Source organism: Chinchilla lanigera, unplaced genomic scaffold (assembly GCF_000276665.1).
Source record: "Chinchilla lanigera isolate Chin_1 unplaced genomic scaffold, ChiLan1.0 scaffold00010, whole genome shotgun sequence".
NCBI classification, from domain to species: Eukaryota; Metazoa; Chordata; class Mammalia; order Rodentia; family Chinchillidae; genus Chinchilla; species Chinchilla lanigera.
In genome coordinates, this window is record NW_004955411.1 from 34,265,927 (window position 1) to 34,287,722 (window position 21,796).

Consider the following 21,796-nt stretch of genomic DNA (forward strand, 5'->3'; position numbering starts at 1 on the left):
ACAGCACTGGGATTACAGCGGCTAAACTCAACTTTTTAGTTAAAAACTAATCATTGAACCAGGCGTGGTGGCGCATGCCTGTAATCCCAGCACTCAGGAGGCTGAGGCAGGAGGATCGTTGAGAGTTCAAGACCAGCCTAAGCTACAAAGTGAGCTCAAGGCCAGCCTGAACTGCACAGCGAGACCTGTCTCAAAAAAACAAAAAATAAAATAAAATAAAAATAAAAACTAATCATGGGTATGCACGATGGCAGGCACTATCACTGGAGCTACCCATGCACAATTCACGCGCAGCATATAAGTAAGAAGGTCAAATAAGATGGTTTTAGGTCATCCTAAGTACAGTCAATTCCCATTCAAGGAAGTCGTGTTCTAGAAAGTCACAGGAACACTGATTGGGCAGATACAGAGTCTTTAGTTGTAGGTGAAAGACAAGCTTAAGATCCTGTCAGTCTTGGTCACAATACTGACCAATCCTTGCTCTGCGTGCTTCTGTTTAAAGCATATTATTTAATGTACCCTGCTACCCACTGACATAGACAACTCATGGCCAGGATCACCGTGACCCATGTGTGGATGAAGCTTCACTTTCTGTGGAAGGCGTGTCACTGCCTTGCTGTGCTTAAAAACACAACACGTTGGAACTCTGCTTAGGGAACCTTTTCAATGATGAAATCACAAAATCTATGAAAATGTGGCTCTAAGTAGACCCCCAAAAGGATCCTTGTTTCTTATCCTTTAAAATAAGAAAGAGGGAGAATACTGCTGGGTTCAGCCTTAGCGGGGAATATGTCCATTGGGCCACTCAAATTGTTCCCACTCTCGTGCGTGTCCATGAATGGCCCTGAAAAGTCCATCAGTATTAAGTTTTGGGTCACAAATTAGCTTTAGTAAGTAAAATTGAAAATAGGGACGTTACGAATGCTATGAATTGATAGTATTCTGAAAGAAGAAAAGTCTTGATTGGCATTGTTCATTCAGGCTGCTTGGATAAAATACCATGGGCTGGATAGCTTATCGACAATAGAATTTTATTTCTCATGTTCCAGAGGCTGAGGAGTCTGAGATCAGAGTGCCGGCCAGCACGGCTGAGTTGTGGTGAAGGCCTCTTCCAAGTTGCAGACTGCTGACTTCCCCCTGTGTCCACATATGTTGGAAGAGACAAACGAGCTCTCTCCGGCCTCTTTTATAGGGGCACTCACCGTATTCATGAGGGCCCCACTCTTATAAACTACTCACTTCAGAAAAGTCTCATCTCCTAACAGCACAACCTTGGAGGTTAAGTTTCAACATGTAAATTTGACAGGGACACAAATACCCTGAGCGTAGTTCATTCTGACCAGAGAATGGACTGAGAGAAAAGAGAGAAAGCAAATACTGCTCCTCCGTCTGGGGCTTGAGCACTTTTCTATGTTAGATCGTTAGCTTTACATCAAATTTAGATATCAAGGAGGTAGATGGACATAATAAGCTAGAGTTTAGGGCTGAGATGTAAGTTTGAGAGTACCAGCATATTGATGATATCTCAGCAACATAACTCATTTTTTAAATACAGTTTGTTAGTGAGAAAGGTGGAGTTTTAAATATGGAATCACAAGGATTCTGTGGACAGCAGTGACCAGAACTGGTGGGTTGAGGGTCCCTCCTGCTCATGGATTGCACAGGAAAGTCCAGAACAGGCCGCTGCCTCTCGTAGGCCAGGTACCAACAAGCATGGCTGTCTCCTTCAGTGAATTTGTGAACCCCCTGAGACCCTCCCCAAGACCTCACCCACCCCAGCCAACCTTTTGGCATCAAGGCCAGATCCTACCTCAGCAGTCCTTGAAACTTTGTGTTTGCAACTTTTATTGAGAACCACTCTGTTACATTGTAACTTTATGTGAACATATTTGTCCGTTAGATCAAACCAAAATGTGATCCTTGGCAAAAGAAGATGTTGACCAAACTCAAAGAACGGAAAAGAACAGATGCATTAATGCAACTCCAAGCGAAGTTTTTGAAGGTAAAAAAATAAATATGTTCTCTTATAGATACAATTTTTGCTAAAAAAATTATCTTAAAAAAATAAAAAAGAGGGCCAGGGATGTAGCTCAGCAGCACAGCACCTGCCTGACGAGTGTGAGGCCCTGAGTTCAACTCCAGGTACCAAAAAAAAAGGATTTCTCTCTTTTAAAAGTGTTAACATGAAGTCACTATGAAGACTTTATTTGGAACTTTCCAATCTAGTTGTCAGACTTTAAATGTCCTGTGAGCTTTCAGTTTAGAATCAAAAATGTCAATAGTGGCATTTTAGCCCAGCTTTAACACCAGGTCTTTGTGTGACGTTGGTCTAAGTCATGTAACCTCTTTGAGTCATACTTTACTCATCAGTGAAATAAAAATATTGGACTAATGATTTTTATTGTGGTTTTTAAAAAACCACAAAATCCACCATCTTAACCATTTTAAACATAGTTTAATAGTGTTAAATATATTTACATTATTGTGAATTCACATTCACAGATCCCCAGAACTTTTGCATCTTGCAAAACTGAAACTCCAGTCTATACTACACCCGTTAAACAACTCTCATTCCCTCAACCCTAGCTCTTGGAAACCACTATTTTTCTTTCTGTTTCTATGAATTTGACTACTTTATCATATATATATGATATGATCTGTCCTATAGATATCTATCATATGATAGATCATATCATATATATTACATAGATTATATCATATATATCATATGATTTGATCTATCATAAATATATATACATCATGTAACATATATATATATATATGATAGATCAAACCATACATATATGTATTTGTATTTGGCTTTTTTCACTCACATAATGTCTTCAAGTTTCAACCATGTTCAACCGTGTTAGAACACAGAATTCCTTCCTTCCTTGTTTAGGTTGATAATATTGCCTTCTAAGTGTACATTATGTTTGATTTATCCATTCATCTGTTGATTGATGTTTGTGTGGTTCCCACCTTGTAGTGACTGTGAATAATACTGTCATGAACATAGATGTGCAAATATCTCTTTGAGACCTTGCTTCCTTTTGAATATACACCCAGAGGGAAAATAGCTGGGTCATACGTTAATTTATTTTTAATACTTTTGAGGAAACTACATATGTCTGGGTAGCAGTTACACCATTTTACAAGCCTACCAGAGGTACAAAAGGTTCCAATTTTGCTCCGTCCTTGCCAACACTTGTTATTTTGTTTGTTTGTTTATTTTACAGTAGCCATCGTAATGGGTATGGGGTGATAGGCATTTCTCTGATGATTAGTGATGCTGAGAATTTTGTCATATGTTTGTTGACCATTTATGTATCTTCTTTAGGGATATGGCTATTCAAGTCCTTTGCTTGCTTGCTTGCTTATTTATTTATTTGGAGTATTTGATTTTTTGTGTGTTGTGCCATACTAGTCTTTTTAAGTAAATTCTGACTACTGATCAGTTATTGAATACATAATTAAGCAAAAATTCTCACATTCTATAGGTGGTATTTCCACTCCATTTATTATATCCTTTGATGCACACAAGTTTTTAAGTTTGATGTAGTCACATTTGTCAACTTTTGCTTTTGTTGCCTGGGCTTTTGATGTCAGAGCCAAAAATCACTGCCAAGGGGGCTGGGGATTTAGCACCCACCTGGCAAATGCAAGGTTGTGAGTTCGATTCCCAGTACCGGGAAAAAAAAAAATCATTGCCAAATCCAATGCCATAAAGCTTTCCCCTTACATTTTCTTCTAAGAGTGTTATAGTTTTAGGTGTTATGTTCAAGTCTTTAATCCACTCAGAATCAGTTTTTACCTATAGTGTAAGAATAAAACATTATTTTGCACATGGATAATCAGTCTTCCAAACAATATCTACTGAAGATACTGTCCTAGCTTCATTCAGCAATGTTAGCATCCTTGACTGCATTTCTAAGGATTTTTCTCTGTGCTTTTTATTCTGCTCCATTGACCTGTAGATCTGTCTTTATGCTAGTACCATACTTTTTGATTAGTACAACTTTACAAAACTATCTGAAATGGGGAAAACTGGGTCTTCAGCTTTGTTCTTTTTTTTTTTTTTTTTTGAAATTGTTTTGTATATCTGGGGATTCTTGAGATTCCATATGAATTTTAGGATGATTTTTTTTCTCTTCAGACAAAGTCTTGCTATATAGTTCAGGCTGACTTTGAACTTACTATGTAGCCCAGACTGTCCTCAAACTCATGGCAATCCTCCTGCCTCAGCCTCCCAAGTGCTGGGATTACAGTCATGATGGGATCACCATGCCTGCTTGGCAGGTGTTTTCTGTTGGCAGGAAGTACCTCTGCTACGTTGATACAAGTTGGAATGAATCCCTAACTTTGTGATGTTACAATTGTATAATAATGTGCATAACACTACAGCAGAAGTTCCAGCCTACGATTAGGCTGGAACCACACATTATTCAGTCCTGTAACTCCAGAAGAAAAGGGGCAGTTGTTCATCTCCCATTACATGCTAGGGATCTTTCAGCAATCTGAAGAGAAACAGTCCTAGTATTGTTGTGGATGTGCACTTCTGTGTGTGGAAAAGCCAGGGTTCCCAGGGAGCGATGACCCGAGCCTGTATCCTTAGGAAGCTTGGCCTCTCCCTGTGCTCCCAGCTCCTCCACCTCCCGGTGGGGTCCTCACGGTGCAGTGTGCTCCCAAAGCTGATGAGTGTGCATTGTTTTCCCTCTTGGAGGCCCCGTCTCATAGCGTCCTCCGGTTGTCACCAAACTTTAAATGAGCCGCTACATACATTTAAATACAGTGTTGAGTGGGTGAACACAGTTGAGTAATCATGAAGCTTGAGTCTTGCTTTGCTTCTTAGTTGAATGAAGCCCTATCAAGGGCTTCTCGTTCGTGTGCATGTGGTCCACGTCTTGCTGAGCAGGGAATAGTGGGTTTACCAACTACTCTCCCTCTCCGTTCTAAGATTTCTGACCCCAAGCGAGTAATGCAAGCGCTCCAGGATCATGCCGCGAAGACAAACACACCGAACCCCCATCGTCCACCTTTCATGACTCCCGGAGGTTTGCATCCTTGTGATTATGACAAAATCTGGGAGAATATTTATAGCAACATCAACCTCTACCAGGTAAGACATTAAGAAATAACCAAAATGCCTTTCTGTCCAGCCTGACACCTGTGAGCAGCCCTTAAAAATGTACTTCAAGAAAAGAAAGAATGTCCTTCGATAGCTTTCCTGTGACCTTCTCACCAAAAGCTCTACTACCAAGCCAGGGTTGTTTTCATTATAAGGGAGATTATGTGCTTACCAAAAAGAAGCACATAAAGAGGTGTAGTAGGACATAGACTGAAATGGATCAGCACTAATACAGAGCTTCACATCCTAATGCTAAACATGGTGAGCTGGACAGGTATTAAATGTGGACAGTATTTAGAGGAAAGCGGGTCCCACAGGAACCATTCTAGTGGAGAAAGCCACTCCAGGGAGAGGACATGGAGCTTGGCTTGAAGGAAGTGTAGGCTTAGACAGGCAGTGGAAAGAAGGTAGGTAGCACTTTGTAGGAGGGACAGCAAGGGTGATGACAAAGCTGGGTGTGGTGGTGCACGCCTGTAACCCCAGCACTCGGGTGACTGAGGCAGGAGGAGGATTGCTGTGAGTTCAAGGCCAGCCTGGGCTACATAGCGAGACCCTGTCTCAAAGAAAAAGAAAAGCAACAACAACAAAAAGCATGATGACAAAGCGGGGATATTGTAAGTGGTGAGTTCAAGTTCAGCTCAAGTGAGTGAAGATTCACGTGGGAATACAGTGCAGAGAAATCATGCTGTATTTGGGGAACAAGCAGCATAGGTGAATGAATACCTATAAATTCCACTGAGAAAAAGTGTGCTTTATCTTGCAAGGGCGGTGACATGTTATATATTAAATATACATCTATATGTATTTTTAAAAGAAGATTCACGCATCACTAGGATGTTAGATTAAAAGAGGGAGAGACTGGAGGTAAGGAAGCCAGGCAGCTGCCGCACAGGGTAGGCGTGGAGCCTGGCAGTTAAAGGAGTTTCTACACAAGCTAGTGAATATTTGTCTTTACAATGATGGAATGTGCTTTTGAAGCTGTAATTTCTATTATTTGTTTGTTGCTGTGAGGGAAGATTTTGCTTCATGTGCTTATTCGAAGGAGAAAACCTGAATGTATTCATAGTCTGAGAGAAGAAGAGATAGAAGAAAACGAAGGAGAAAACTGAGAAACAGATGATGCTTGGGGACGAGGAGAGGGTGGGAAGAAGAAATCAGGTGAAAGAGTAATTTGGAGGAAGGGAGGATGACAGCGTTCTTCTTGAAGTGAATAAGACATAGAATCTTCAGGTGCAAAAAGGCAGGATGCAGGTGACTGTGCCTGATGCTGAGACAGACAGGGAGACAGACAGACACAGAGACAGACAGACAGACAGACACAGACACAGGCCCAGGGAGACAGACAGAGAGGAGAGACATTTGTAGGTATTTTGAAGTCATTTATGGTAAACAGACCATAAAGAGGCTTAGAGTATCTGTATATTTTCAGATTCCAGATTCCAGAAAGGGGGCACAGACCCAGTCCTTGCCCCGAGAGCACTATGCAATAGATAAGCAAACAAGGAAGTAAACCTGTATCTCTACCTGGCGAGCACCAAGACGAAGACCAGGGGGAGGAGAAGGGAGGGCGCACAGAGGCGCCTCGGACAGGAGCCAGCGAAGTGGCTTGGGCGGGGCGGGGGTAGCATCTGAGCTGAAATTCAATGAAGGAGGTGAAGCCAGCCAAAAAACAGCCTAGGGGAAAGTTTTCCACGCAGAGAAGAGAAAATAGCACTGGGTTTAAGAAAGGAAAATTTGAAGTTATAAAACTATATTCTACTTGCCACGTTTCCCTGTGGGTGATCACCTGTGGCCTCTTCGGGGATTTCCATCACTTTTTGCCATTCTGAATGTCACTTGCCGGTCAGATGAGATTAGGACTGAGTAAATTTGTGGCAGCTGGGAGGAGTGACCGGCATGTGCACATGAATCTTACAGCTGTTATTAAGGTGCACGCAGCTAGCAGTCAGGTTCGAAATGTAGCGTCTGTCTGCGGGTCAGCATTCTGATTCTGAGGGTGGCAAATGGCTGCCAATATCCCATGGCAAATAATTTTTTAAGGGTCTGTTATGTAAAGGCAAACAAATCCCACAGGGCTGTCCATTCTGACAGCTGTGAGAGAATGTAGTCAATCTCTAATGGTTCTACGACGTCAGAACAGCTTCTGGCTGATCCTCAGTGAATGCTGTCCCCAGTAACCACTATTTAGGGCTTTTGTCTCTTAATAAAAATTTCGGTTTTTGCAGTTGGATATGTATAGAAAAGTTACAGAGTAATCCAGAGAGTTCCCATACATGCTTCCCTCAGCTTCTCCTGTAATTAACATCCTTTATTCCTGGGGCGCATTTGTCAGGCCCAAGGAAGCGATGTGGGTATGTGGCTGTGATCTCAACTCAACTTTATTTGGATCCCAACATCACATTCTCTTTCCAGCAAGGATGCTATCCGGGGCACCACAAGGCATTTAATGATCCTGTCTCCCCAGCCTCCTCTGGTCTGCGGTTGTTTCCCAGCTTTTCCTTGTTTCTGATGCCCTTGGCAGTCTTGAGGAGGTCTGGCCTGGGCGTTGTAGAGTTAATTAATTAATTTGAGTTTTTCTCATAGTTACACTGGGTTATGGGTTTAATTTAAAAAAAAATACCACAGAGGCAGAATATTCCTTGTCATCCCCTCATGCCAGGGGAACATAGTATCAGTGCAGCTCTGCTGGCTATGTTAATTTTATACATTTGGTTATTTGAATGGTGTTTGCGAGGTTTCTCCACTCTAGTTATCATTTTTTTCTCCTTATGGAATTCTTTTAAATTTATTTTATTTTATTTTATTTTTTGGCTTTTTTCTGGTACCGGGAATCAAACTCACAACGTTGCACTTGCCAGGCAGGCGCTGTGCTGCTGAGCTAAATCCCCAGCCCCTTAAATTTATTTTAAACTACAGCAGTAATAAATTCTACTGTGAGAGTTACAGAAAAGTTTCAAAGACAGTACAAACAGTTCCTGCACACCCCTCACCCTTGTTAAAAAAGTGCATACATAACTGAAAAGGTAAATTCCTCTTTGACTATCATATTGATACAGGACCTTCAGATTATATAGGGGAAATGAATGTAACTCCCAACCTGCTAGATGTCCAATATGGCAAGTTTCTGGTCCCAAAATTGAAGAATGAACTCTAGGGAACAACGGAGGTTAAGAGTAAGAAATTTTACTGAGGGAGAGATAGCTCCTGAGAGAGATGGAAGGAGACCCCATCTTCTGGAGGAAGTTTTATAGAGCAAAATTATGAAGTAGGAACAGAATCATGAGGTGGGTACAACATGGGAACAGAACTAAGATCAATCAATAAGGTTACAAATATAGCTGCTTAGTAATATCAGTCCAGTGGGGAAGCAGGTCACACAGCACGTGTACATGGGAAGAACAAAGAATTTTTCAAGAAGGGTTGGGTCCGGGGTCTTGGTCACCCACCAAGGTGACTGCTATCTGTTTAGATTTTATTGGACCAGGAGATACCACTTATCAGGCGTGCAGGCCTGGTCATTCCGTCTTTGAAGCCTGGCCTCCAACAGAGGCACCTCTGGCCGCAGTTGTAATGTGTTTTCATCTTCTACACGGACTCTTGAGGGCTGAGCCCTGTCTCACTGCCTATAATATTTCTACCTAATTCAGCTATCTATAGTAATATCTCCCAATAATGGTCCCCATTTCATCTCCTCAGAGGAGCACTATCATTGCTTCCAGATATCTTAGTAATTTATATATATATATATATATATCATGAATGGTGGAACACACCTCTAATCCCAGGTGGAGGCAGAGGTAGGATGATACAGGGAAAATATAACTTCCAAATGGTTAGATGTCAAATATGCTGAGCTTGTGATCTCACAACATTGAGGAATGAAATTGTCAACCAAAGGAGGAAGCTAGTAGAGTTTTAATGGAAATAAAGGGAAGAAAAATAGCTCCTGCATTTCCAGGAGGTCTCCCGAAAGGCTGGCCACCTAAGCTCTTCGTCAGGGGTGATTTATACAGCAAATCACTACGTGAGTGCAAGCACCTATGGGCTTACAAGTGCAGCCACTTTGCCAATATGGATCCAGTAGGGGAGTGAGTCAAGTAGCGACGGTGCATGGACAGAACAAGGGCTCTGGGGGAAGGGAGGGGAATGTGGGTTCGGATGTTCTTGCCCCACCTGTGCACCTGATGCAGCGCTACACTCACTGGACCAGGTGGTGCTGGTTACAGTTCAATCCCAAGTCGCTGTGTATCTTGCCAGCCTGGTGACTGCATCTCCGTCCTCAGACCTGGTTCTCTTCAAATTTGCTTCCAGCCTTAATTCTGATGTCTCTATTTCTTGTGCTGGCTTCTTTGAGGGCTCAGTCCCTCTCTAGCTGTACATTAATTTCTACCTAATTTAGCTGCCTATATATAATAAGAGGATCACAATTTCAAGCCCTGCCTGGGCAACTCAGTGATTTAGCTAGACCCTGTCTCAAAGCCTGAGTAGTAGCTCAGTGGGAAGACCCTGGGATCGGTTCCTAGTACTGGGGCTGGGGATGAGATATTTATATCATATGATTATATTATATATAATAATTTTGTGTATTAGTTTTCTATATAAATGATATGTCATACCATGTGGATACCCTGCAGTATTTTTTCCTGCAGCAGCATGTCTTGAAGACCTGCCTGGGCTGTGCTTCCTAACGACTATGTGCCTTTTTATTCTGTGTCACAGATTACACAGCAGCCCCCATGGCAAGTAGTGGCAATTTTTCTCCTACTAAAAGCCATGCCTGCTGACCTTTCTTGTACTTGTGTTTCTTTGGAGTAGACATTTGGAAATAGATTTTCTGGGTCACAGAATAGGCAAATATATTTCCATGGCTCCTGCCAAGGTGGCTATGCCATTTTCCCCAACAGAAGCTTCTGAGAGTCCCTGCTTCCCAAAATCCATTCTAATGCTGTATGCAATTGTCTGAACACTGATAATGTTGGTGTTATTTCTATCACATTTTCAGTTAGGCTTTTATTTACTGTTAGCCTTGAAGGGTAAGCCTTTGCTAACACAATTATAATTTCAGGTTTATTTACAGATCTGGGATTGGCCCAATCCAAAAACAGACATCTGAGATGAATACACACTTCTCAGATAAAGAACTACAAACAGCAAATAAATCTATGAAAAAATGTTCAACATCACTGGTCATTTGAGAGACACAAATTAAAACTACACTGAGATTCCATCTCACTCCAGAAAAAATGCCTCTTATCAAGATATCAACCAATAACAAATGCTGGAGGGGCTGTGGGGGAAAAGGAACCCTTCTCCACTGTTGGTGGGAGTGCAGACTGGTGCAAGCGCTGTGGAAATCAGTGTGGAGATTCCTCAAAAAACTAGGGTCAGAGGTCCCGTTTGATCCAGCTATTCCCCTTCTGGATATCTTCCCAGAAGAATTAAAAACATTGTACCACAGCAATATATGTACACCCATGTTTACAGCAGCACAATTTGTAATAGCTAGAACCTGGAAACAGCCTAAATGCCCATCAACAAGGAATGGACAAAAAAAATGTGGTATTTTTATACAATGGAGTACTACTCAGCCATAAGGAAGGATAAACTTGAGACTTTTGTAGGTAAATGGATGCAGCTTGAGATCATATTCGTAAGTGAAATAAACCAGGCTCACATGTGTAAACATCACATTGTCTCCCTACTGTGAGAAGCTGAAAGAGTAAATAAGATCCAAAATGTACAATAGATATTGTAAAATGGTAAGAAACTATTCAAAAGAAAAGAGAAACTGGGATAGGAGAAAGGGGAAAAGAAGGAAGGGAAAGCAAAAAAAAAATATATATATATACCTCTATGATAGTTAAGGTAGTTAAGATACTTATACTACTAATTTCTTTTAGTAAAGAAAGCCTTGTGCTAATATTGTTTGGACAATTAAATGCTTATATCTTGCACTATGAGTTACTAAAGATAACAATATGTAATATATTAACCACTGTTACTCTCCTGTTATCTTGTTTTGAAATTTGAGGGTTTTTTCCTTTCTTTAAAATAAAATTTAAAAAAAGATCTGGGATTAGGAAATAAATAAAAAATATCCTTTTTCTTATAATGTTTTTTGGGTACTGGGAATCAAACATTTTTCTTGTAATTGTTAATGCTAATATTTAACTAGAAAGAGATAGTTCTGGTCAAGATGGACTTTAAATGTTTATATTCTCTTGAAAAATTGTAAAAAATATTTAACTGTAGTCCTGACCAGGACAAAAAATGGACAGCAAGGTCCATGTGGATCTTTTCTTGGAGCAAGTCAGTTGTGTCCCAGGCATTCCCCAAGGAAGCACTTGTTTATTCAAATATATGGAAGTTACATACTATTGACGCTATATTTTTAGATATATGGGTTAAATTGGTCACTGTTCTTTAACTTTAGAGAGTGGTGAAGTGACAGAAAATATCACATCCGGCCTGCATGGTCAGGGAGCAGTGGTGGAACCTCTTCCTGTGTCTCTCACTCACTGGCCACAACCCAAGGCAAAAAGGAGCAGCCACTTGTTCCGGGTCTGTTTCCAGAGACAATGCCAGCGGAGGTGTGTTCCCACGGGAACGGTGCACACAGTCGCTTCCGCATGCAAGAAGTCCTGGGAAACATGAGGTGCCTTTCCCCTGGTTCCCCTCATCAAATGCAACAGAACGTTTACTTTTAAAAACAAATACTTTCTGATGACAATAGTGACATGTGTCTATGGTAGAAAATTAGGAAACAGAAAAGTACAAGGAAGAAAATAAAAAATCAGTCATTACTACACCACCTAAAATAACGCTGGGATTAATATATGACATATCTACCATTCTAGTCTTTTCTGCTCCCTGTGGATAAACACACAAAAACCGTACAGATGTTTTGGGGAAGGAGAAAATAGCAGAATAGATTTACTTTTCCTGTAATTATTCCTCCCAACCCACTTTCCTATCTGCTGTCTCTGCCAGCTTCCCAGCAGGAAATCAGTGGAAGCCTCAGAATTCAAATTTTGGTGAACCTGGTCGCGCTGGCTAAGGCCCAGCCACAGGCAGGGTAAAGTCAAACGACTTACCTGCCCAGGGAGAGAGGGGGCACAGAAGGTATTGGCGTTCTAGTTTCGGGGCAGCCTTGCTGCTCACCTGCGTGTACTTCCATTTCTAAGGGCTTTTGATGTCTCCAAAGCAGCTGCCTTTTGCGGGCTGTGGTCGGCTCTTTCCCGGAGTGTGCTGGGCTATCTCCCATCCTTCATCGCAGTTTGTCTCTGCCCTCTTCCTTTCTTCCCGGCAATCTGCTGGCCCAGGAGCACTTCTGTGGTTTGCTCAGTCAGTCCTTCAAGTGTTTTTCACTGTAACTTAACGTCACTGTCTGTTCCTTCCTATGTAATTCTAGGTAATTTTAGAAACAGCCGAAAAAGTCACGATCCCATAAGAAAAAGGATGTGGCTCCGAGCCTTCCTTCTGGGGCCGGGCAGGGCTGAACTGCAGCCCCAGAACACTGCAGATCCACGCTGCACAGGGCTCCACAAGACCCCCTCATACCCTAACTTGTATAAGTTCAGCTCCTTTCAGAGAGTATAAATTTTCCCACAGATTTTAAAAATGAAGATGATCTTCATCTAGGGATGATGATTTTGTGACTGTGTCACTGGAACAGACGTGCCCCGTGCCACCTCCCAGGGTCTGCTCCTGTCCTAGGCCGTAGTACGCACACACAGATGTACATTCATGCATAGGCGGAGCCACAATGCTACTCACAGGTGGAGCCGGTCCCCACTTCATGATAACCAATGTCCTCTCCCACCTGTCCCTCCTCATGTCCCTGTCAAATTCTCCCTTCCCCTCTGTGTGGAGGACCACCCGGGCGACTCTCCTTGAAAGAGGAACAATTGCCTCCCTTTTGACTGAGCCTGACCCTATTTCCATGTATTGATGCGTACAGAGCTGGCTAGGACCCTTTCCTTATCCCTTCAATTGGCTTTTAGCAATGCATATCGGTCTAGCGGAGGTGCTGATGGTTCCCTGGACCCGCCCCTTGTTCCCACGAGTGAGCGGGATGTGTGAGCCAAGGCTCCACACTGTCAGCTGGGATCAAGCCTTGGAATAGAAGCCATGACTTCCTAAGGCTTGAAAGATTACACATCCCAGCTGAAGCACTGACCCCAAAACATTAGATACTGTTTCAGTTGTGTTATGCAGATTACTCTTTCTGCATATCCTTCTCTCTGCATATGGCAGAGGTGACTTCAGGCCTCCTACCTAGCCCAGCTCATGGCACTCACGTACTTCCCGCCACTCTCACATTACTCATCCTCAAAAAATTCTCTTCTTCACAAATGAATAAAATCTGGGTTTGGTCCTGGGTCAAGGCCTTTGTCCCAGATAGCCATCACTGTGGCCGAACTCAGCACCCACTTGACTCCCCACCATTTTGGGTATATTGTGTCTTTATTTACGCCATGGGTTGCACTGGAAGTGGTAGATTGGAATTAACTCATTACAATTCCAATAAATTTTCCATGGGATTGTGTATATAAACCTCCTGGAGGGGCTGGGGATTTAGCTCAGCGGCACAGCACCTGCCTGGCAAGCGCAAGGTCATGAGTTCGATTCCCGGTACCGGAAAAAAACAAAAAAAAACCTCCTGGGCTGTGACGAAGACCAGGAGGGAGCTCTATTCCACTGCCTGTCCTGAAGCATGGTACTCTGTCTTAGAGTCTTGGGGACTATGTTAGTTCCAGTAAGATTTGGCTGTTGGTTGTGGTAAAACAGGGGCAGCTTCGTTCCACGGAGTTCTCGGGCAGCTCGGCTCTATCCATCCTGGAGTTCAAACAAATGTGCCCTCCATCTCAAGATCAACGCGACTCTGAGCCTGAGGACCAGCCATCACACTGGGGGCTGTGGTTCAAGCCGCAGGGTGGAGAATGGAGGTGGAGGAGCGGCCTCTCTCCGGGATATTCCCGGAAGCCGCAGCAGAGCACTGCCTCCCGTGTCATTAGCCGCACAGCTACACCTCGCTGTAGGGGAGGCTGAGAAATGTTGTCTTTATCGGAGTGGCCAAGTGCCAAGATAATACTGTATTTAATTGCTGTAAGGAAGAGAGCTTTTGGGAATAGCCAGCAATTTTGGCCGCAAGGACTTGTTGCAATTCCAAGAACCAACTACTAGAACATAAGTAACCCAGACAGGAGATTTCCAACCTCAGCTGTTGGCATCCAGGGCTTCTGTGGGACCAGAGCGCACCTTGTGAGAATGGGGAGTCTGCCCGGGGACAGGCTGAGGACAAGAAGACAGGCTGCTGGGACCATGGGCAGGACCACAGGCAGCAGCATCTGCTTTAGGGTTCCTCCTCCAGGGGCATCATCACAGCCCTCTGAGCATCAGGAAAGATGAGGATGGGAGATAAGCATAAACCATGAATTCTACAAGAGACCCCACAGGGCTGACTAACTACTGCAACTCACAGAGAGGAACTCCTGCTAGGCACCAGGCACTAAGCTAGAGGCTTTATGTATCTCCCACCATTCAGTCTTCATAGCAATTGATGATAATTTCCCACCATCACACCATGTGACAAGTGTGCAAATGGGCCGGAGGCCTTAAACAAGAGTATCATATAGTCAATGAATAGGAAGAGGATTTAAATCCACTGATCTCTCTTGGTGTAGAACAGGACTAGATTAGAGAAGTTCGAGATTCCAACGTATAGACTCTTGAAAAATATACGTGCTTGACTTTTTGTAACGTGAACTGTGTAAAACAGCAGGAAGCGGGGTGGCTGTTATTAAAAGCTATGAATATTTTCAGAAAACAAAAACCTGAAGCATGGCGCGGTAGCACACACCTGCATTCCTAGCACGTTGGCAGGTTGAGGCAGGAGGAGCTCAAGTCCAAGCCTAGCCTGTGCAATTTAGCGATTTAGGGAGAACCTGTCTCAAAATAGAAAATAAAAATTTAAAAAAAGGCCAAGGATGTAGCTCAGTAGAGGGCTCTGGGCTTAGTGCTGCAAAAACAAACAAAAACTTCCCTAGTAAAAACCTTGAGCCTTTGATTTACTGTTGAAATCTAGAGTGTTTGTATGTCAGGTTGACACAGATCAAGATGTTCTTCTACTAACGCATCTAAATGTGCAATGGTTCATGACATTTAATTTTATGATGACCTGACTATGATTTTGTTAATAATATTGCAAATGTTTACAGAACTGCCCTAACATTAACTTTTTGATTGAATATGAAGGATACTGACTTTTCAATGGAACAAAACGAAAATGATCTACCACCAGGTTTCAGCCAAGTCTCAGCAACTGACGTGCCGGTCAAACAGAGAAAAGACACAGGGTACAAAATTATTTTATTGTTGGTTCAAGGGATTGGATTTAAAAACAGTTGGGAGGCCCGACACGGTGGCATCTGCCTATGATCCCAGCACTTGGGAGGCTGAGGCAGGAAGATTGCTGCAAGTTTGAAGCCAGCCTGGGCTACAACCTGAGTTCAAGGCCAGCCTGAACTGCATAGTGAAAGACAAAAGACAAAACAAAACAAAATAAATAAATAAAGTACAATAAAAATGGTTGGGAAAATTGAGTGATTGATTAATATATGTTAACTAAAAATATTTGAAATTGGAATGAAAGCAAGACTGTTAAAGCAGTTCAGACCACTAAATGAATGTTTTCCCCTGGACTGTGTTTAACAGGAGTGATTGCTAAGAGAAACTGCTAAGAGAAATTTCTATTTTTATACGTGTAAAGTAGTTAATTTCCCTCCGGTGCACTTTAAAGGGCAGCTACTGTGAAATTTCCTTAAGTTAAATAAATGAACTTGAATTTGATGTGAATTTTCTGAACTCCTTCGAAGTGAAAGAAACTTACTGTATTTCTCCTGCTTACTAAAGGTACAACTTCGAGGTAGCACTACAACTCCTGGGCTTGGATGACGGGCCTGGGCCCAGCGACAAGAACCCTGCCTTGATGAGGGGGGCCTACCTGTCCTTTCTGTGTCTGCGGCACCTGCGAATCTGCGAGCTCCGGGTACGTGGAAAACCCAGGGTGCCAGCTCAACTTATCCAACATGCCCGATTATCTAGAAAGGGGGTGTTCCTGTCTCTCGGCAGCAATACATTTTTATGCTTTTGCTCTTTATTCTGTTTTTTTTTTTTTTTTTTTTTTTTTTACTGGAAATCAGCCCCTTTCCGGGATGGTGTGTTCCTTTCTCCCCGTTGGGGTGACCCTCCCCCGCCTTGGGACCCGGTCGAGGTTTACTCTGTAGGGAGGAGCGGAGTAGAGGGAGGAGTCCTGATTGGGTTCTTTCTTTGTTTCAGCGCATCTGCTTAGGAATTCTGAACTACTTCAGATCTGTTGAGCGAACTTTGACTATCAATACTTCAGGCCTTACCTTGGTTTCTGGGGAGCTGGTCCCCACAGCGGAAGACAGCTCTTGGACAAATATTGCAGAAGGAGGCGTGGGCACCTTGCAAGGCCTGGGAGCGCACCACTATGTCCACGGGACGCCTGCTGAGCACAAGGTGAGCCGGTCCCTGCGCGCTGTTCTTCCTTGCTTATTTCATCTCGCCAAACTCCTTTTTCTTAGCACCTGGAATCAGTCAACAGGACAGAGCGGCAGGTGGGGAATTCGTTGGGAAAACGGCTTATTCAAAGTTGTAAATGGAGAAAATGACTTTCCAACCACAGAGAGACACCGCCCACAGAGAGCGGGACTGGGCAGAAATCACTTCTGGAGACGGCAACAGGAAGGAAACATTTTAGTTGTTGGACTGTTGACTTGACAGTGAATGGAGCGAACACAAAGGGCCTCATGCTCCGGCAGAGATGCTTTTGTAAGACTCTCCTTGACATTGCTAGAGGTGTCTTGTGCCCATTTCCTGTTTGCTAAGCACTAAATGGAAAGGAAAAACGCAGACTAAAAACAAAGATAGAACAAAATTAGAAAAATTTGAACTGGGCTTGGTGTGGTGGCACATGCCTGTGATCCCAGCATTTGGGAGGTCGAGGCAGGAGGATCGCTGCGAGTTCAAGGCCAGGGCTATATAGTAAGTACAAGGCCAAATATAGCAAGACCCTGTCTCAAAAATAAACAAACAATTGAAATAAACAATTAAAAAGTCTTCTTCACTCTAAAAATCTGTTTACCTGTTGCATTTGATGTCTCTTGAACATATTTTTCTATACTGTCTAAAATTTCAGCCCTGCCTAACAAAAGACTGATTAAGACAAGATTTATATTAAATCTCTTTCATTGGAATAAAATTGAGAATGCTTGTGTTTCAGTGGACTGTTACAGGTGCTCCTGCAGTATTTTCATCTCAACATCTAGAAAATTTATTCCTCAAGATAGAGTTTAAAATGAATGTAATCCTCTTGAAAGATACCAGATTGACAAATGTGAAGACAAAACCTGTTAGTTGCCAACCAAGGGGTACTGTGTGCCTGTCGTGTCTGCAAGGTGCCAGCTCTTCCTGGCAACTGCCGCTCATACGCATGCAGCCAAGAGCAGTGCCACGCGGCAGAAGTGCGAGGCCCGCCACACACATAATTTAAATACTCTAGTAGCTGCATTTTAAAAGCTCAAGGAAAGATGTGAACTTGATTTGAAGAATATAATCTATTTAACTGAATGTATGCAAGCTATCTTGTCCACATGCAGTCAATATTAAGAAGTCGTTGATAAGGTACATACTTTTTTTTTTGAGACAGGATCTCATCACATAGTCTGGTTGATCTTAAATTCGCTATATAACCGAGGCTGGCCTTGAACTCACAAGTTAAGTTATACTTAGGAGAATGTCTCTCTTCATTGCTTTGTCAGTTACTCCAGGATCTCTGCCCAAACGTAATCACTCCTACTTTAGCTCCTGTGTGCTAAGATGACAGGCATATGCCACCACAGCCAGCTCAGATACAGTCTTTTTTTTTTTTCCGGTACCGGGAATCGAACTCACAACATTGCGCTTGCCAGGCAGGCGCTGCAGATACAGTCTTTTATACTAGGTCTACAGAGCATGATGTGTATTTTATATGGATAGTGTATTTCAACTCAGGCGAGCCACATTTCAAGCCTGGAATGGCCACATGGGGCTGTAAGCCAATCTCTTGAGCAGTTCAGCTCTAGATACTAAGAAATATTTTATTTTCCCCACTCAGTCACCTGGCGTCCTCCACTCAGTATCCTAGGCAGGCTTCTCGTTTTGCTCCCCTTCCCTACCAAGCAGCCCCCAACTTTTACCCGCTCAGTACACGCAGATTTCTTTTCTGACTTCACTTACCCTTCTGCCCTCTCTTGATCCTATTCAGCAAACCCAGCTAATGCGCCCCTCAGTGGAGCTAGGGAGGAGGAGTTAAGGCTCTTTGGATAAACACACACGTAAAACAAATATATCTTTCTTTTACTAAAATTGGTTCTACCACAGCTGTAATATGTTATTATGCTAATAGATCTCTTTAAATCCTTTTTTACCATAAGGCCTCCTCTCAGTTTGTTTTTTCTGGACTGGGAATGGGGGAGGGTAGAAGTAAAGGACGAGAGAAGTGACAAATCCATCCTGCCATGCTAATTGTAAGAAGAACTTCTCAGGGTAGTGCAATATTTCTTTCCTGTAATCACATGAATGACAGGAATAACATTGCCTTTAAAAGCTACCCACTGCTGTTATTTCAGGTGAGGCCCGCAAGGCAGCGCCTTCTGTCTTCCGTACGATCGTGTGGCTTAGCTGTCCGCCCTGGGGGTGGCTTGTCAGCACGCACACTGTGTGTCCAGTTATGGATGGTGTGATTATTCTCGTGTAGGGGAAAGGAAAGCACAGATGCTAATCTGTTGTGTAGATCTCACCAGGCTGGAGGCAGGTCCACTGGGAACAAGTCCCTGAGTTTCCCAGCCGTGGAGGCCTGGCAGCCCCTGCTATGTCCTGGATCTGCGGCAGCGTGCTGCTAACACAAGCGGCTGTGGGCGTGGTGGGAAATGAGGCTGCAGAGAAGAGGGGGGCAGACCATGAACGCCGAGGCTCTCCCTAGGCTGGTGGGAGCAGATAAAAGAGTTATAAATAGGAGAACGTCTCTGTTCATTGCTTTGTCAATTACTCCAGGCTCTCTGCCCAGACGTAATCACAGTTATTCCTGTGCTAGAACTCTTTCATGAGTTTCCTGTTCTCATAAGATAAAGTCCAGGCTTCTTGGTGACATTTACAAGGCCAAGCACAATCTGGGCCCTGCCAACATCGAGGGCCTCATTTCCCCCCTTGTCTCTATGGCGGGGCCTGGGCCTCCTCTGCGTGGGCAGAGCTACTGACTCCCTGGGCCTCGTCACTCGCCTCTTTTCTCCTTGTAAATCTGTGCTCTGATTCAAGAGTCCATTCAGATACCTCCTCTCTGGGGAGCCTTCCTGGCGTCTCTGCAAAGCGGAACACTGCTCGCCATCTCGTGCCTACTCCATCGCGGCACTCAGCATGTGGCTGTGCTGGACTGTCGGTTTATCTGTTCCCAGGGGCTGTGAGCCTGTCATTCATCCGCCCGTTCATTTACACATTCATTCATTCCTCAGATATTCTGATGAGCACACTAGGAGCTACGCTAGGCCTTGGGAATACAGCAGTGAACAAAACTGGCCTAATTTCTTGCCATTGTGGGAGTTCCCTGACAGGAAGGGAGAGATAGTAAATAAGCAGAGTCTGTCGCCTTTGGGGTGTGGCACCAAAGCTTTCACACACCCCAGCCGTGGCAGTCATGTGGGAACCGTGAGCAGCTTTGGACAGTGGGCTGTGAGTGGGTGGTGTGATTATTCTCATGTAGGGGAAAGGAAAGCACAGATGCTAATGGTCTTGAACTCACAATGATCCTCCTGCCTCAGCCTCCCAAGTGCTGCCTACTACGTATGTGTGGAGTCTACTGCTCCTAGGTGACAAAACTTACATGTTACCGTACTGGATACAGTCAGTCCAAAGCACGTGGGAGCTGGTCCATACCCTCTGGCTTTCTTCCGCTTCCGGCAGAGGAAGGCACATGTTGAAGTGGGCAAATCACGCGTGGCAACATCCTGGATCCCTGTCACCGCCGGAAGAGGGCAGTGTAGAGAGGAGCGGGTCCTGCAGTAGGCTCTGGATGAGTGGAAGCTCATTTTGAGTTCTGTGCACTGAACTTTGGGGTTGTTTAGCACAGAATGACCTAGTCTTTGTGGACTAATGCAGAAGTAAGAGGTGCTGTGGAGAAAAATGAAGTAGGAGAATGAAATAGAAAGTGCTAGAAGCGGGTGATGGAATGCTGTAGTTGTAAGCAGGACAGGCAGGGAAGGCATGTGGAGAAAGTACGACTTGAATGAAGACATGAAGGAAATCAGGAAGCAAACCGCAGGACTGGAGAAGCATGCAGAAGAGAAAACCAGTGTGAAGGCCCTGAGGCAGGACTGTGGGGGGAACGGCAATCAAGTCAGCGTGGCTGGGAGAAAAGCAAAAGAGAAGAGCAGTAAACAGTGAGGCTGGAGAAGTTTATGTCTGCCTATGAGAACTGTGAGAACTTTGGCTTTGGCTGAGTGAAAAACTTAGGAAGTTTTGTGCAGAGGAATTATATGATTTGACTTACACTTTAACACTCCGGCTTATGTAGTGCAAACAGACAGAAAAGATTTTAGGGCTGACACAGGGAGACTCCTTAAGATGTTATTGCAGCTGGGCATGGTGGTACGTGCCTGTAATCCCAGCACTTGGGAGGCTGAGGCAGGAGGATCATTGTGAGTTCAAGACCAGCCTGGGCTACAGAGTGAGCTCAAAACCAGCCTGAACTGCATAGTGAAACCTTGTCTCAAAAAAAAAAAAAAGAAAGAAAAAGAAGAAGTTGTTGCATTAATCAACCCAGTAATGACATGGCTAAGGAAACTGGTGTAGAACGGTCAGATTCTGAATGTACAGTCCTGTGCCACACAACCACTTTCCACGCAGTGACGACCACCTGCAGATACAATGGTGGTCCCAGAAAATTCTTATCATCAGCTGGAAAGTTCCTGTCACCTAGTGACATCGTACCCATTGTAATGTCATAGTGCAACTCATTACTTAGGTCTTCATGGAGGTGCTGGTGTAAACAAACCTGTTGAGACGTGTTTAGATAAAAATTACTTATCATTGTGTTACAGCTGCTTGCCGTATCCAGTACGGTAACATGTAAGTTTTGTCACCTAGGAGCAATAGACTCCACACATACGTAGTAGGCAACACTGTCTAGATTTGTGTAGGCACATTCTGTGATGCTCACACAACAGCAGAATCACCTAACGACACATGGGAACTTGTTATAATGAAGTAGTATGTGACTGTATTTTAAAGGTATGGCTGACATGATTTCTAGGCAGAGAAGTCAAGGTTGATACTAAAATTTTGACCTGAGCTTTTGGAATTTTAGAGTTGCCATCTTGACCTCTGGTTGGAACAGCTTTGTGGGGAGGTTAGAATCTGGGGGGTATTCAGGAGGCAAAAGGAAGCAGCAAGGTAGATGTGTGTCTTGTACATAGAATGTAATTTAAAAATGTTTATTTGATAAAAGACTGTCCCCAGCAGAATGGTTGTGACATTACAAAAGAACCCTACAAGAAAACGCCTCGCAAAGTGTATCATAATATTCAAATGCAGAACAATTAGCTATAAGTA

The 21,796-nt window shown here is 43.5% G+C and overlaps 1 protein-coding gene across 7 annotated transcripts in view; it reads left to right on the plus strand.

Annotated features, from left to right (window-relative positions):
* The window catches only part of LOC106146276 (transmembrane protein FLJ37396), a 116,726-nt gene that overhangs the window by 52,309 nt on the left and 42,621 nt on the right, over positions 1-21,796 (plus strand). For all 7 annotated transcript variants that reach the window (XM_013510801.1, XM_013510800.1, XM_013510799.1 and 4 more), the window contains 5 exons: positions 1,901-2,002; positions 4,958-5,119; positions 15,386-15,486; positions 16,043-16,178; positions 16,469-16,672. In XM_013510801.1, coding sequence (XP_013366255.1) covers positions 1,901-2,002; positions 4,958-5,119; positions 15,386-15,486; positions 16,043-16,178; positions 16,469-16,672 — 705 coding nt within the window. The remainder of the gene's footprint in view (positions 1-1,900; positions 2,003-4,957; positions 5,120-15,385; positions 15,487-16,042; positions 16,179-16,468; positions 16,673-21,796) is intronic.